General features: G+C 45.5%; 1 protein-coding gene and 1 non-coding gene across 3 annotated transcripts in view; both read right to left on the bottom strand.

Annotated features, from left to right (window-relative positions):
* Positions 1 to 7,152: 7,152 nt before the first annotated feature.
* Positions 7,153 to 7,226, bottom strand: TRNAT-AGU. Its single transcript has one exon. It is a non-coding gene; the product is annotated as a tRNA-Thr (tRNA).
* A 3,693-nt stretch (positions 7,227 to 10,919) lies between these two features.
* The window catches only part of WDR88 (WD repeat domain 88), a 30,365-nt gene continuing 25,173 nt past the window's right edge, over positions 10,920 to 16,111 (bottom strand). For both annotated transcript variants that reach the window (XM_039503438.1, XM_039503439.1), the window contains 3 exons: positions 13,713 to 13,781; positions 13,164 to 13,256; positions 10,920 to 12,220 (listed from right to left, as the gene is read on the bottom strand). In XM_039503438.1, coding sequence (XP_039359372.1) covers positions 12,083 to 12,220; positions 13,164 to 13,256; positions 13,713 to 13,781 — 300 coding nt within the window. In that variant the 3' untranslated portion in view covers positions 10,920 to 12,082. The remainder of the gene's footprint in view (positions 12,221 to 13,163; positions 13,257 to 13,712; positions 13,782 to 16,111) is intronic.

Raw genomic sequence — 16,111 nt, 5'->3', positions numbered from 1 at the left:
AGTTATTTCTCACATAACATATCTGTTACAGCAGGCTGGGCTTCACTACTCTGGGTAGCCAAATTAAAAAAAAAAAAGAATCATTCTTACGGAGTCAAGACAAATTGGATCTGTGCTGCTGAATCTATTCAGATTTTGCCCCATTTCCTCAAATGTGTTAAAGTGTCTTTCAGACTGACCATGTTCAAAAGTGCATTTATCAGCCCTGAGCCATGCTGGCAAACTCACCATGCCATTCCTGTTGGTAAATTGTAAAAGAATATTCATTATTGGTTTTGATGTAATAAATCAAATACAACATACTTTACTGGTACCTCATCTAACAGATTCACTCTCATGTAGAAAGTGTTCATAAATGTCTGACTCACATAAGGATTTCTTCCTGTGTGCAGCATTTCTTCAAGCTGCGGGATATGTGTATCGACTGCACCACATTTAGCAAAAAAGATCCTGAATAATCATGTCCCCATAAAAGCAACAGTGCAGAGATTGATATAACACTTTATCCAAAACAGATCAACACAAAACCAACCTCCACTAGGGTTGCCAACTCTAACTGAAGTTATTCCGGGAGGTTGTTTTCCCCCAACATGACATAATGTCATTTTCTTAAAATATCCTATTAAAATCTCCCGGATTGCCGCCCCCATTGGCCCGGAGTGGCGAACCCGGCCAGTGGGAGCCGCGATCGGCTGAACCTGCGGACGCGGCAGGTAAACAAACCGGCCCAGCCCGCCAGGGTGCTTACCCTGGCAAGCCGCATGCCAAAGGTTGCCAACCCCTGGTGTAAGAGCTAGGAGCAAGTTGGTTTAGTTACATACAATATGTGAGAGAATTGCCAAAACACAGGATGTTCGTGCTCATTTTCCTAGTGCCTGAAAGGACTACTACACAATCTGGTGTAACACCACTAATACATTCCATAATTAAGGTTAAGATTTTATCACAATTATTTTTAGTAAAAGTCATGGACAGGTTGCGAGCAATAAACAAAAATTCATGGGAGTCCATGACCTATCTGTGATTTTTATAAAAAAATAGCCAGGAGGGAACAGGGCAGGGGGGAGAAGGGGAATGACAGCTGGAGTCCCATGGGGGAGGCACTAGCAGCCCAACCTCTTCTGTCAGGGGCCACACACCCCTGGCCCTGGCTGCAGCCAAGGGGCAGAGGTGCACACAGCTCTGGTTCTGGCTGCACCCACACAGCCCCAGCTCCAGCCATGTCCAAAGCCATGGGGCGGGGGCGCACACTCCCAGCTCCAGACGCAGCCACGGGGGCACACAGTCCCGGCTCTGGTCACAGCCACAGAGGGATAAGGGGTGCACAGCCCCAGCTCTGTCCCTGGCCACAACCACTGACAGCTGACGCTGAAGAAGTCATGGAGGTCCGGTAAAGTCAGGGACTCTGTGACTTCCAAGACCTCTGTGACTAAATCGTATCCTTATCCATAATAAAATTTCCTCTGATGTGGATTTGTGACCAGGGTTTTAGTTCAGAACCGATTCTAAGAAGTTGTGTAATTTTGTTCTTATCATACAATAAGATCAAAGAAGTAGAAAAATGCTTTATACAAGATTTTACTTTTTGTAAATCATTGTTTTCTATGCAGCTATGGATCTATACTCCAATAGTTAAAGATCAGCTGGAAGCATTATGGGCAGGCTCCTTAGTAGTTTCTTTTTCTTGGAGTTTTCTTTACAATACTAATCAGTAAACTATTGAAAAGTATCATAGTGTAATATGATAAATATGGACAATTTATTCTTTCGTTTGAATTTTTTCATCTTATAGTTCTTTTGTTCTCCTCCATACAATGTTTATATATAAAGTCTGTTCAAGGAAGTTTATTTCCAGGATACCCAGATGCTCCAAAATACATTTTTTCAGTTTTCAGTATAAAATTTGTTTAATGTCTGAAGTTTTCTTTTTGGATTATGCTTACTTTTTATATTGCTTATTATTAAATATTATTTATATAGTACCTTATAAATAAATACAGCTGAAAGATCCCTGTTTGAGCATCTTACAATCTGAAGCTCTGATCCTGTACATTAGATGCATATACTCTGCCCCAAAGGGATTTATCTGTATAGGCACAGGATTCTGCCCATGCAGATCTGATAGCCCTAGTTCTGCACACATGCAAATAAAGAACTTAAACAACCACAAACCAGAAGCTGACAATATGAATAAGGAACTGGGGGAAAGGAACCAATTTCAGTATCTTGTAACTTTATTCACACCAAGAGTGGTAATAGCTTATAGAATTTCACACATGACTACCGTTACTCACATGTATAAGCATGTGGATGGAACCTTAAGGCTCTAATACTTTACTTAGGGTGACCAGATAGCAGGTGTGAAAAACTGAGGCAGGGGTGGAGGGTAATAGGCGAGTATGTAAGACAAAGCCCTGACTATCGGGATTGTCCCTATAAAATCAAGACATCTGGTCACTTTAACTTTACTCCATTGAGGTTACTCACTACACCTGGTAATGTTTGCAGGATTTGGCCTTTTGCCATTAGATTTAGGGACAAATTTCTCTCTCATTTACACTGGTGTAAGTCTGGAATAACACTACTGAAGTCAATACAATGGCATAACTGAGGGCAGAATATTTTTGAAGGTTCAGATTTAAAATGTTACTTTTTTCCCCTATGCACCCAGCATTACTAACGGCACAGAGAACTTGTTTCTACTTTACACAGGAAACAGACAGTGATTTATTTGTGAAATCCTTCAGTAGGGGAAGCTAATAAAAAGTCCCAAAGCTGTTCAGTGATGTCAATACTTTTCTGTAATACATTTTACAAATATAAATGCCAAGTATAGGAAAAAAAGAGGAGAAAAGAATAAGTTCATTCCCTAACTAAGAAGCTATTGAAGATTTAGAGCAACGGAACAGAGAGTTTTCAGATGGGAATTTCCCTACCTTTTTGTAAATGAAAATCTCAAAAAACTGTTGAAAGGCTGAGGCCTTTGATACTATTTTCAACTCATCAAGGAATAGGCACCTCAAAATTCTGTTATAGAAAACTGAAATTGTCAACAGAACTTAAGCAGCCCAAACATACACCACCACAACTTATTTAACATTAAACATGGACTAGGCACTCTAAGCCTTTATAGTAAATATGATGTTCCTTCAATTTGATTCAAACTAACGTGCGCTTTAGCTATCTCTAAAGCACTTGTTTAAACATTCTAAAATACTGATTAAACCTACTATGAGAAGATATAGTAGGTTTATATTTTCAAAATATAAAAATAACCAATTACTCTGTATAACTTCAATTACAGCAACATGGGTCAACACAATATTCTATAGGACAAGAATAACCACAGATTTACAATGTGATAGGCATTGTAAATCTGTGGTTAAATAAACTGCCTAGTAGAAAACACCCTATTGAAATATTATTAAATCCCCACTATTAATCATCCTCAGGCTGGCAACGACCCAGAATAATGTATAACATGCACCATAAATAATAAGTAACCACTCTATCCATTACCCATTTGATGTTAAATTGATGCATTTAATAATACATGCTGCTTTGAAATTACTGAAATGGCACTAAACAAAGAAAACCCTGTTAACTCATTTAGACACCCTCCGGCCTCATTAAAGGCACTCTGGGAAGCAGTGTATAGAGGTAACTTTTCTTTCTATCCTTTTTTTCTGAACCTTGCTCTTCCGATCAAAAGAGAAGCTTAGTATCTCTTGTTCAAACAATTAGAAAAGTATTGAGTTCAGGACATATAAAACACATCAGCTAAATTTAATATGCTAAAATGTCATTTTTATTTGACCAAAAAAAAAAGGATCATGTCATACTCTCTAAACAGTTTGGTTATAGATACTCAGGATGGTTAAAATAAGCCCACTGGTACAAACCAGTAAATACTGAAGAACCACCACTACAGACTTTCTGCTAGTGAATGCATTAGCTCCTTCTCCTATAAAGGATGGAGCTATTGGTGGGACAAAAGCTTCCCAGAGAGCAGCTACCTACCAGCTTGAGCACATTGGCAGCTGGAGGATCCATCTTCTGCCTACAGGAGTTGTGTATGTTCAGCATCACAGCGGGAAGGGGGGTGCACTACGCAGGGCGCAGTACAGCAGGGAGGAGGGACCCACTACGCAGGGCGCAGCACAGCAGGCGGGGAGAGGGAGGGGGAAGGCACTATGTGGGGCACAGCAGGTGGGGGGCAGGGAGAGGAGAGGGGCAGGCAGGGCTGGTGTAACCACTAGGCGAACTAGGTGGCCGCCTAGGGCCCCAAGATTTGGGGACGCCAAAAAGCGGTGCCCTCAAATTTTTTTTTACACTATTGCTCCCGGCAGGGGGACGGGCCGCTCGCAGCAGCATTAGCACCTACCTCTGCAGGCGTCCTCTCCAACCACAGGCCCCGCCGTGCCCCACATCACTGCCCACCCGCATCCCCTGTCAGTCCACAGCTGCCTCCTCAGCAAGCCCCCAGGCTGCCACATCGCTCCCTAGCCCACTCCCTCCGGCTCTGGCAGTCCCAGACTCCCTGCCGCAGCAGTGGCTGCTGCCCAAAGCCTGCTGGCTGCAGATCAGAGCGGGTGAAATCAGCTCGCCTGCAGCTGGCCCTATTGACAGCAATGCAGCGGCGGGAGGGGGGTGCAGGGGAAAGGAAGAGAAGACCATGGCTACCTGCGGGAGTGGATCATGGCCCTGCGAGAGGATACAGGGTTTAAGAGCTGCAAAAGTGTAACCGTCCTCAGGATGTGCCACTCTCCAAGCATGTGCCATCCCCATCCATCCCTGCAGCCCTGTGGAGCTGGTAAATAGAGCTCCATTTTGGGGAAACTGAGGCAGAGAACAGGGACATGACTTGCCCATGGTCACCCGGGGAGTCATTGTCGGAGTCCTGTTTTGAACACAGGAGATTGAGACTCCTAGTTCTGCACTGGCTCAGACCATTAGACAAGAGGCCTTCAAGCCCCGAGCTCTGCATCTGCGCACACAAGGTATTAATCTGGGATTCAGGGGCAGCACAGTGCAAGTTTTCAGTGAAGAAACATGGCTGTCTCGAGCCCTTACGGCTACAAGGAAAATCTTCCAAAGGTGATGGGCGTCTAGCCAACACAGTTCTGTCTGCCTGAGTCTGCAGCCAGCCTGGGACAACAGCTCTAGGAAATGCGGCAGTAACTGTTAAGTCTAATTACGACACTGTCAGAGCCAGATTTTCACGTAACATGGGTGACCAGTTGCGTGGTGCACAACATTAGGGCCATATCCTCCCCACTCCCAGCATTGAGCCAACTGCCCCTCATCATTCTCCTGATTGCTTGTATTGTTATTGATGGGAGATCTACTGTGGATTGAGAGGTGTATATGGACCTGCCTTTGCAGGCTCGGTCCTGGCCCAGCATTCGAAATAAATTATCCTGAGTTTCAGAAGTACTGAGTACCCTGGAGTTCCCACAGAGATTGGGGGAACCGCAGGTGCTCAGCAGTTCTGAAAATCAGGCCCAGAATGACACTGATGCCGCTGCCCTGGGCCAGAGCTGAGTAAGGGGCTTCAGCAGCGACTGGCATGGGGCAGAGTAAAGCAACCAGGACGATCATGATGGAGGCTGGAACTCTGTTCTCACCTCACACCTGTGGGGAAGACAGGCCTTCGGACACCCCCTTCTGCCTGCATTGCACTTTCCAGCCCAGGAGCAAGGAACCATTTCACACCTTAGCACTGGGGGGAGCTGTAGCCCAGAACGGGGAAGTAACTTGCCTGAAGTCATCCAGTGAGTTGGTGCCAGGGTGGAGAATAGAAGCCAGAGCCTGACTCCCAGCTCTGTGCTGTGATCCCCAAAACAGCCCTTTCCAGATCCGAGGGTGGGGACAGGAGGGACTCTAGCCACGTGCAGGAGACCCAAGGCCATTTATTTTCATTAAATATGTAAACTAAATAATGAAATTAATAAATTTTCAAGCCAAACGTATATTAATTCTAATAAACAATGCACATTATGCAGTATTCATTTCTGAAAGTTTATCATAAGCGATGCTCTGGGGGTAGGGGAGGAGGCACCAGGTGGAAGTTTCGCCTAGGGCACAAAATATCCTTGCACTGGCCCTGGGGGCAGGCACTACGTGGGGTGCAGCACAGCGAGTGGGGGGGCAGGCGCTATGCGGGGGCAGCACAGCAGGGAGGGGGCAGGTTCTACGCAGGGGGCAGCACAGCGGGAAGGTGCTACGAGGTGGGGCAAGTACTACGCGGGGGCAGCACAGCAGGGGCAGGCGCTACGCGGGGGCAGCACAGCGGAGGGGCAGGTGCTACGCAGGGGGCAGCACAGCAGGAGGAGGAGGCGCTACGCGGGGCGCGGCACAGCGGGGAGGGGGCAGGCGCTACGTGGGGGCAGCACAGCAGGGAGGGGGCAGGTGCTACGAGGTGGGGCAAGTACTACGCGGGGGCAGCACAGCAGGGGAGGCAGGGGCTACGTGGGGGCAGCACATCAGACTGGGGCAGGGAGGGCAGGCGCTACGCGGGGGCAGCACAGCGGGGAAGGAGGGCAGGTGGTACGGGGGCAGCACAGCGGGGAGGGGGCAGGTGGTACGAGGGGGCAGCACAGCGGGGAGGGAGGGCAGGCGGTACGAGGGGGCAGCACAGCGGGGAGGGCAGGCGCTACGCGGGGGCAGCACAGCGGGGAGGGGGCAGGCGGTACGAGGGGGCAGCACAGCGGGGAGGGGGCAGGCGCTACGCGGGGGGGCAGCACAGCGGGGAGGGGAGGCAGGCGCTACGCGGGGGGGGCAGCACAGCGGGGAGGGGGGGCAGGCGCTACGCGGGGGGGGGCAGTACGCGGGTGGGCAGGCGCTACGCGGGGCGCGGCACAGCCAGCGGGGGCCAGGCCCTGTAGGGACTCTGGGAAGCGGCGCAGGGGCCGGGGAGGGCTCTAGGGGCAGGGCTCGGGTACCCGGGATCATGGCTGCGGGCAGGGCGTTCACTGGCTCCGGAAGGGGAGACCCGGCTCCATTGGCGGCGGCGGCGGCGGCGTCTCCAGCTGAACCACTGGCAGCGGCGGCCCCGCCGGACCGCGGCTCCGCTACGAGCCCCTGCCCTGGGGGACAAGCAGGGAGCGGAGATAAAAATAACCCGGGGCAAAAATACGGTCCCAGCCGCGCAGGCACCGCTGGGATTCGAACCCAGGATCTCCTGTTTACTAGACAGGCGCTTTAACCAACTAAGCCACGGCGCCAACTGCTCCTTTGTGCCGCGAGGCGGCCCCATCCCTGGCTCGGCAGCCCGGCGGCTGCTCCCCTCACACAAAAGGAGCTGCCCGCAGGCACCGCGTGGGGCTGGGGTGCCAGCGACACCCCCTAATGCCCTAGCGGTGCTGCGAGCCCCCGCATAATACTGCGCTCACTCCCCTCTCCCGCGCCTCAGCGGCACCCCCCCGACGGGGGTGGGGGCCTCATGCGGCTCTCACACGCTCTCCTCGCCTGCCACGCAGGCAGAGGCGCCCGCTCCAACCCGCACAGAGCGGGGGAGGGGGCCACCTTGCCCTTGCCACCCGGGGCTGCGGGACACTTAAAATGTAGGTCACCCTAGCTAGGGCCTTCAGGGGGGTGGCAAGTCCAAGGCCCGAGCACGGTAGCCTGCCAGGGTTTCCTGTGGCTGTCCAGCTTTGAACTGCACCTTTATGCCACTGTCCTGGCTGAAACAGAACATGTCTCACCTTCAGGGCCACCTGGTTGCGGAGAGGAGACAAAGGGGGCAGTTGCCCTGGGCTTCCCCACGTGCCAGCTTGCAACGTGTCACAGGGCCAGTCAGCCTTGGCCCGGCTGCCCCCCATCTCAGGAGCAGCAGCCGCACCAAATTTGAGTGGTGTTGCGACCCCATGTGCTACCTCTCGCCGCCAATCAAATTTGGGCTGGGTGGGAGGTATGCCGAGCCCATAGCTATGCCAACCTAAACCCCGGCATAGATTCAGCAAGGTTGATGGAAGAATGCTTCCATTGATTGGGACAGTCACTTGGAGAACTGGTGTTCCAACTGTGACAGAAAAAGACCTTTTGTCGCTGTAGACTGCATCTGTGCTTAGGGTTGCCAGGTGTCTGGTTTTCGACTGGAACATCCGGTCGGAAAGGGGACCCTGGCGGCTCCGGTCAGCACCGATAAAAGTCCAGTTGGCACAGGACTGGCAGGCTCCGTAGCCGGTTCTGTGCGGCTCCTGGGAAGCAGCCAGTGTAGTACCAGCATGTCCCTCTGGCTCCTCGGTGTAGGGGCAGCGCTCGGGTCGGGGGCAGTGTGCGGAGCCCCCATGGCCTCACCCCATGCCTAGGAGCCGGAGGGACACACCAGACACTTCCCAGCAGCCATCTGAGGTAAGCGCCACCCAGAGCTCACACCCCTCACCCCCTCCTGCACCCCAACTCCCTGCCCCAGCCTGAGCCCCCTCACACACCCAAACTCCCTCCCGGAGCCCCACCCCGTCCTGCACTCCAACCCCCTCCTGCACCCTGAACCTCTCGGCCCCAGACCAGTGAAAGTGAGCGAGTACGGGTGGGGGAGAGCAAGCAACAGAGGGAGGGGGGATAGAATGAGCAGGGATGGGGCCTTGGAGAAGGGGCAGGGCAAAGGTTTTCAGTTTTTTGCGATTAGAAAGTTGGCAACCCTATCCATGCTACGCGGATATGGCAGCATAGCTATGGCACCAGAGTCAGAACAGCAGGTTGGCAGGTCGCAGACATAGGCTATGTCTACACTACCACGGTAAGTCGACCTATGCTACGCAACTCCAGTCAATGTACCTTAGGTCAAGTTACTGCAGGGTCTACATCGCGAGGGGTCTTTCCCATCAACTTACCCTACTCTTTTCATCGGGGGTAGAGTACAGGGGTTGACTGGAGAGTGATCTGCAGTCGATTTGGTGGGTCTTTACTAGACCCGCTAGATCGACCGCTGGTGGATCGATCCCCGCTGTAGTGTAGACCTGCCCATACATGCAACTCACTGAGATGCACGAGAGTGTGTGCATGTACATACACTTTAGCATTGGCACAAAACGTTAAAATTGCCAGGGCAAACTTATTTAGGCCTGTAAAATTATACATGCTTAAGTTCCAAAACTTCCTAGGCACACATTCATACAGAGTCCCAGTGGGCACAGAGTCCATGCTAGCAGATCTCTGTAGAGGATCAGGATCCTAACATTTTAATTTAATTTTGTTTTAGACATTTGTAGTAAGTCATAATACCACTGATTATGTATTTGTGGGTATATGTATATTGTGATTTTTGTGTAGTACACACTATCCTAATGACTGAAAAGATCACATTACATACACAAATTTATATCATTTAAATTTTTTTCTAATTTAGATCTAAGTCTGATAAGCCCTCCACATGCAGAATGTCCATAGACATCAGTGGGAATTCCTCTCTCAGAGAGCTAAAACTTTACACTGTTAGCTTCTTGGGGACAAACTGTTTTGTGCTATGCCAAGCAAACTGATTACTTTAAAAATAGAAACAACAGCTAATGAATCTGTGGCTCCACTCCTGCAATCAGATCTGGAGGGGTATAAAGGTCCTCGTTTCCTCAACAGTAAAGCCAGGGATCACTATGCCAATTTACCAGGAATCCATGGGCCATGCTTAGAACCAATTCATGGCTGTCAGTATGCCTTTTCTTCTCCTATAGCAGACCCATAAGAGCAGACATAATTACCTGCAGAGAAATGCAAAAACACAGGAAGTCAGGCAGCAGTGCAGATGGTGCTAGTAGCTTAAGAGGGACAGAGTAGATTGTTTTGGGTAGTTCTTGAGCCGTTATTCATCAAACAAGTTTTTTTATGTAACTCTTGAATGCCCTATCTCAGGGGTGGCCAACCTGTGGCTCTGGAGCCACATGCGGCTCTTCAGAAGTTAATATGCGGCTCCTTGTATAGGCACCAACTCTGAGGCTGGAGCTACAGGCACCAACATTCCAATGGGCCAGGGGTGCTCACTGCTCAACCCCTGGCTCTGCCACAGGCCCTGCCCCCACTCCACCCCTTCCCCTGAGCGTGCTGTGCCCTCCCTCCTCCCCTGCCCCAGCCTCAAGCACACCACAAAGCAGCTGACCGGGAGGTGGGGGGAGGGAGGGGGAGATGCTGATCAGTGCTCACCATGCTATAAAAACTCCACTGGGGCACCTGGCATTGGCCTCTGTTTGAAGACAGGATACTGGGCTAGATAGACCTTTGGTCTGACCCAGTATGGCTGTTCTTAAGGTCTTATGTTCACTGCGCAGCTGTGTTACAACTGTTTTTCTGAATATAAAAGCCAGGGACAGCATCAGGGGGTAGCAAGCAGAGTAATTGCCTGGGGCCCATGGCACAGGGGCCCCTGCGAAGCTACATTTCTCAGGCTTCGGCTTCAGCCCCATGCAGTGGGACTTCGGCTTTCTGCCCTGGGCCATAGCAAGTTTAGTGCTGTCCCTGCTTGGCGGACCCCTGAAACCTGCTTGCGGCCCCCTAGGGGGCCCCGGACCCCTGGTTGAGAACCACTGGTCTATGATATAGTTGTCAAATTTCCTGTTCTCTCTATTCTTTGTCTTAATATATCAAATTGATTCTGTTAAATAAGCATTAAAATACAAACTGATTTAATAAGACTTATGTTTGCTAGAGCAAAGTATCTTTTTGATTTGTCTTTCTTAATTTGGGAAATAAAAGACCCTTTCAAAAGAAAATTTCCAACCTATTCGTCTCTGAATGTCACACTATTTTATGCACAAAAAAACCCTCTATAGAGTAATTGGCTTTGCTCCCTCAATGGAAAATCTTTGAGGTTTGATTTTTCAGCTAAATGGGACAGGAAGAGCAAATAAAGGACAATCCCAATCAAATATTATAAGATTATTATTTAATTAAACTGAGATTATTTTTAAACATGCAGAAATTAGTTCATTATTATTATTCATATTTAAGGGTAATTACTCCAACAATAAGACAGGCACATTTTATGTATTCTCCAAAAATAATTCCAGCACCATACAAACTGCATTTTTTTCAGCTTTTTACTGCAAACCAACAATATTTAATAAAGAGGACAGTGTCTGGGATATGTTGCAACTTGTCACCTCATGTTTTATTCAAAGCAGTAAATCTGGATAAAACATACTATATCTTAAAAAATCATTTTCTTTTCACCTTGGAGTCAAGTGCAACTGTAGCTACCAAGGCTAAACAAGTCACATGGCGTAAAAGAGAAAGACAGACCCATAATAGATTTCGATTTTATAGCTTAACATATTTTTTCTCCTTATAAATCCATTTTAAAATAATATAATCTGCTGAAACATGTTTTTGATGAATGAGGCCCCTACATCTTGAAACACTAATCTCATATTAATTGACATCCTCACAGAGCTAGTGCAGAGGTATAGACTTTTAGGGACCAATCTTGAGCGGTGCTGGAGTTGAGGGTGCACAACACCTTGCAGGATTGGGTCCTGAATATACGAGACTAGTTTGCCATATGTCATGTCAAACACAAATAATAATGTATTCTTGTGATTGAAAGTTCCTAGAAACATTTTGTAGGGGATGTTGGAAGCAAAATACAAATCTCATGGTCCAAATGCCTTCTCCACATTCAAATTTCAAAACCCTGTAGGATTTCAATTGAGGCAAATGTTTTTAATATTTCCGGTATACTCCACTCCAGAGTAGAAAAAGGAGGGTTTTATTTTAAACAATTTAAGGACAACTATCAGCAAGTTACATAGTCACATATTTTCTTTGTTACAACAACCTTTATTAAGTGCATTCACTTAAAGGGGATGGATGTAATTTTATTTTCTTGTACAATATGAATAGATTTAAAATCTTAGGACTTGATCCGGTCATCTGTTACACTGTAAAACTCAGTATGTATATTTCACATGTGTACAATGAATCAGCAGATTATTTTTTTAACATAGACATCACTGTATGGCACAGGGGTATGGAGGAAGTCCTTGCCTCTGTATGTATATGTAATATAATATACTGATAATCACAATTATGTATAGGCATATGCTTAAAAACTCAAATGTATTTGCACAAATAGTCTGTTGGGAAGACTTTAGAGATCAGGCGCTACAATAGGTGGTAATGGCAAAATATTTCTCGAAGGAGAAGCCAGTCGACAGAATACACACTTGGTTACCGCTTCAGAGTCATCACACTGTAGGAGTGAGAAAGGTTTTTCACATTCTTCACACTGATGTAAACATAAAATTAAAAAACAACAAAAAGGATGTTAGTTAATCATATGTGCCAGACATGAATCATTTTACCACTGATGCTCAACTATAAATATGCAGCCCTGATTTTCAGAGGTGCTGAGTACTTGCAGCTCTTATTAGCTTCAAATGAAGCAGTGGGTGCTCAATACTCTTCAAAATCAGGCCCATTCAGTCATTGTGCAGGAAGTTTTCCTAAATTTACTAGTATATTTTTGTAGTTTGATATATTGCCTTAGCAAATTTATTAGTAGTAGTTTATACAGCACTGGAGGTGTGATGAGTTTTACAAAACAAATAAAGATGGTTTCCCTTTCCCAATCTCACATGGTTTAGAACAAATTTTTTAATTGGAATTAAAACTGAATTGTCATCAAAATTTCTCCCTTCCCCCTCCTCTTAACGTCTGGCAGTGATTTCATACATTTTCTCTTCCTTCTTTTGTAAACTCAATATTTTTTATGTTTACTAGGGAGCCAAAAATGCCCATAAGTGCATGAATACCACTGCCTGAGGCCAGCAGTATTGTATGCACCCAATCATACTACTAAGCATCAGGTTTGGAAGCCAAAGGATTTTTTTACTTTAAAAATGTTTTATTTGGTTTGCTATTGTTTCTAAAAATACAATGGCATCTTTACATGAACTTCTGCATCCTTACCAAATACTTTTTAAAAAAAAGAAAGAAAAGCATTGATGCATTTGTTCTGAAATTCCCTCTTCTCCCTCCCCAACTCGCATATAAATAATTACATGAATTTTGCGAACAAAAGAGAAAAATAAGGTAAATCAATTTTTGAACCCAGCAATCTTGTTGACAATGTCTCTTCAGCCATTCATATTTTGATTTTGAACAGAGTGAGGTATAACTTGGAGACTAAAAGGACAGACCCATCAGCTGTAACTCCACATAATGCTTACTTGAGCTATTTTTGAGCCTCTTGTATTTCTGCTTTCTATTGCCGCATGAACATGATCAGCCTTTTCAATGTTCCATAATCTCAAAGTAGCATCCTAAAAGTCAGAAACTACAATTAGGACATGTATTTACATGTTATCACTGGTCAAGCACCACAGCAAGCTACAGTATTTGTCCAATGGATAAAGGCCTCATCAGTTGCACAAAGCACAAATAACTCTATTTATAAGCCAGGAAAACTTCTTGAATAAGAGATGGGCATTCTTTTTAAATCTGTCATTACTTTAAAAACAAAAATGTGTTTTACTTACCACAAATATTTAATAATCTTAGAAACTGAGTTTATGGGTCACACCAAACATGTACACCTACATATAAAATGCCTTTTAATATTTTCTGTAATTGCTTTTCAACTAATCATAAAACTAAAAATGAAAGACTGAGTCAACTGATACACTAAATTATAATTTTTCTAAAATAAAGATTGAAATATATAGTGAAATCTGTTTCCAAATTAGCTTCCTATACCACATCTGTAAGTTAGTTGTTACCTTTGAGGAAGAAAGGATCCATTTCTTGTTGTTGCTAACTGCAACATCCATCACCCAGTCTCCATGGCCCTGGAGCAAAGCAAATTGTAACTGTAGACCAAACGTAATAACTTTATTACTTTTATAATAAAGGAAATAGCTGTCTTCACCACAAATCCATTCTGGCAGCCCTTTCTACAGTAAGCAAAATCTCTGTGCATGCTCACTCGTCCCTGGTCAGAAGAACAACTGCTATTAGGTTAATCTTTTTCTACATATACTTGACATGGCCTGATCCTCTATCCAGGATTTGTGTAACAGCAGCATCTCAGTTAGAATTGTAGTTCTGGTGGATGCAGTGCTGGCAGATAGTGTGGTAGTTATTTTTGGTTCCAGTCCTCCTTGTGTGTGTTTGTGATTGATTGATTGATTGATTGTGTGTTTTCCTTTCTACATTTTAAAATAATTTAGCTAAATATATAGAGAGAGAGAGAGGGAAGGAGGGAGAGACGGAGAAAAGAAGACACGGAGAGAGTTGTTTTCTAGTGCACATAGTGTAGAGCAGTTTGAAGATGTGGGTCAGATGGCAAGGGGGAAGAGCTTTGAGGGCAGCCACCAGCCTTTCCCCCACTTCAAGGGAAGGGAGATGATTCAGAAGGCAGCCAGTTGCATTGGGTGGGCTGCTACAACAAGAAGAGAATCAAGCTAAAACCAAAAATGAAGAAGTAACCCACACAATGAGTGTATTAAAAAATTAATAGAATTAATGAGAAAACTCCTCGAGTTCAAAAAAAGGATGTTTTTCATTTTGATAGACAAACTTCACATAGGAAAAGTATGCATTAACATTTATCAAAAAGAAACACATTCATATTTTCTAAAATACAAGGAGAAAGGCAAAGACGTATTTAATAGGATATATGGTAAATTTGCCATTTTAGAGTCATGTATTTCTTTGATGCAATCGTTTTCATTTACAAAGCATGTTCACAAAGTCCTTGTTTCCCTGAACACAGTGGGTATCAAACAACAGGAGACAGTTTCTTTGCTCTGTGTTCAAAGCTTCTTTTCAGCTTGCACTCTACCCAATAAACTTCCTTTCCTTGCTTTCTTTCCCAGCAACATTTCCAGGGCTTCTCTTGCTGTTTGCTTGGCTTTTTGGCTGCTTCTCTCTGCCTGCTTCTGCCCACAGATGTGCACATCTACATCAAACAATACCCAGAGACCCACCCTTCTCCCCATACCCTCCTCCCACATAGCTCAGTTCCTGACTAGCCTTGCATTTGACCTGTGTTTTGGGGTGGTGCTCCTATTGTTTCAACTATCTTACTCCAAAAAGGAGCTTACCTGCTCCTTAGATTTATCCTGAATGAATGGCAGTTATCACACCCACCAGCTTCAATGAATTTTTACCCAACCTCCATCAAACCAATATTATGGCCCAACTTTATGCATATTGTGGCTGAACTTTACAAAATTGCATGTAAAATTACTATTATTGTGCATACAGTCATAGTACCTGCATGTGTAAATAATACAAGCACATCTTGCACACACAGATTTGAAAAGATGGGATTATAAGTATGCCAGAGGTACAAAAAAATAGCCTTACTGTCAACACCACTAATATTCTAAATTCACTGCTAGGTTCTACTGAAAGGTTTTAAAACCTAAATGCATTGGACACTAATATCAGATACCTAAATAACATTGGAAGTGACTGACTTATTGAATCATACTCTAGATCATAACAGTAACTTCCATATCAAAAGCAGTCCTTGTGGCGATGATAATCGGTCCTCTCAAGCTCTCTTCCACACCCAATCACTTGCAACAAGGATAATTCTTATTTTAGATTCTGGGTTCAGAGTGAGTTCTTTAAAACCAAAGAGTCAGTTCCAAGTGAGATGAACAAAAAGAATAGGACTGAAGAAACAAAATTCTGAAGGTAAATGTTTTAGCTAAATGTCTTTTTCAGCAATTAAGGTAGTTCACTGATGTTTTTTGTCATCAGAATTTTATTCAGATTTATAATACTGATCTTTTCTCATTTACAGTTCCAAAATGGGAACCCGAGCACAAGGAAGGCACCTGTAAGTTTCAGTCACTGTCTCTGAGGCCTTTTGAAAATGATACAGCTTACCATTCAAAATAAAACCTTAAACTCAGTTCTTGCACCAGCCAGCCAGCAAACTGCAGTGACTAGAGCAACAAATACCCTGAATCTCTCTGACCTCCCACAGTAACTGTGCAGCTACTGTATTCTTCACTTGCTACAAGCAAGGAGTGTGTTTCTTTGGCAGTCAATGTACAGCACATGGCAGCAGACCAACCTTAATGTCACCAAAACTGGATTAAGGACATCATATCAGAGCATGAAATTAAGAGCTGTACTCTTAAAAGGTAAAATCCATCATGTC

Source organism: Mauremys reevesii, linkage group 16 (assembly GCF_016161935.1).
Source record: "Mauremys reevesii isolate NIE-2019 linkage group 16, ASM1616193v1, whole genome shotgun sequence".
Taxonomy (NCBI): domain Eukaryota; kingdom Metazoa; phylum Chordata; order Testudines; family Geoemydidae; genus Mauremys; species Mauremys reevesii.
This window is presented reverse-complemented; position numbering and strand designations above follow the sequence as displayed.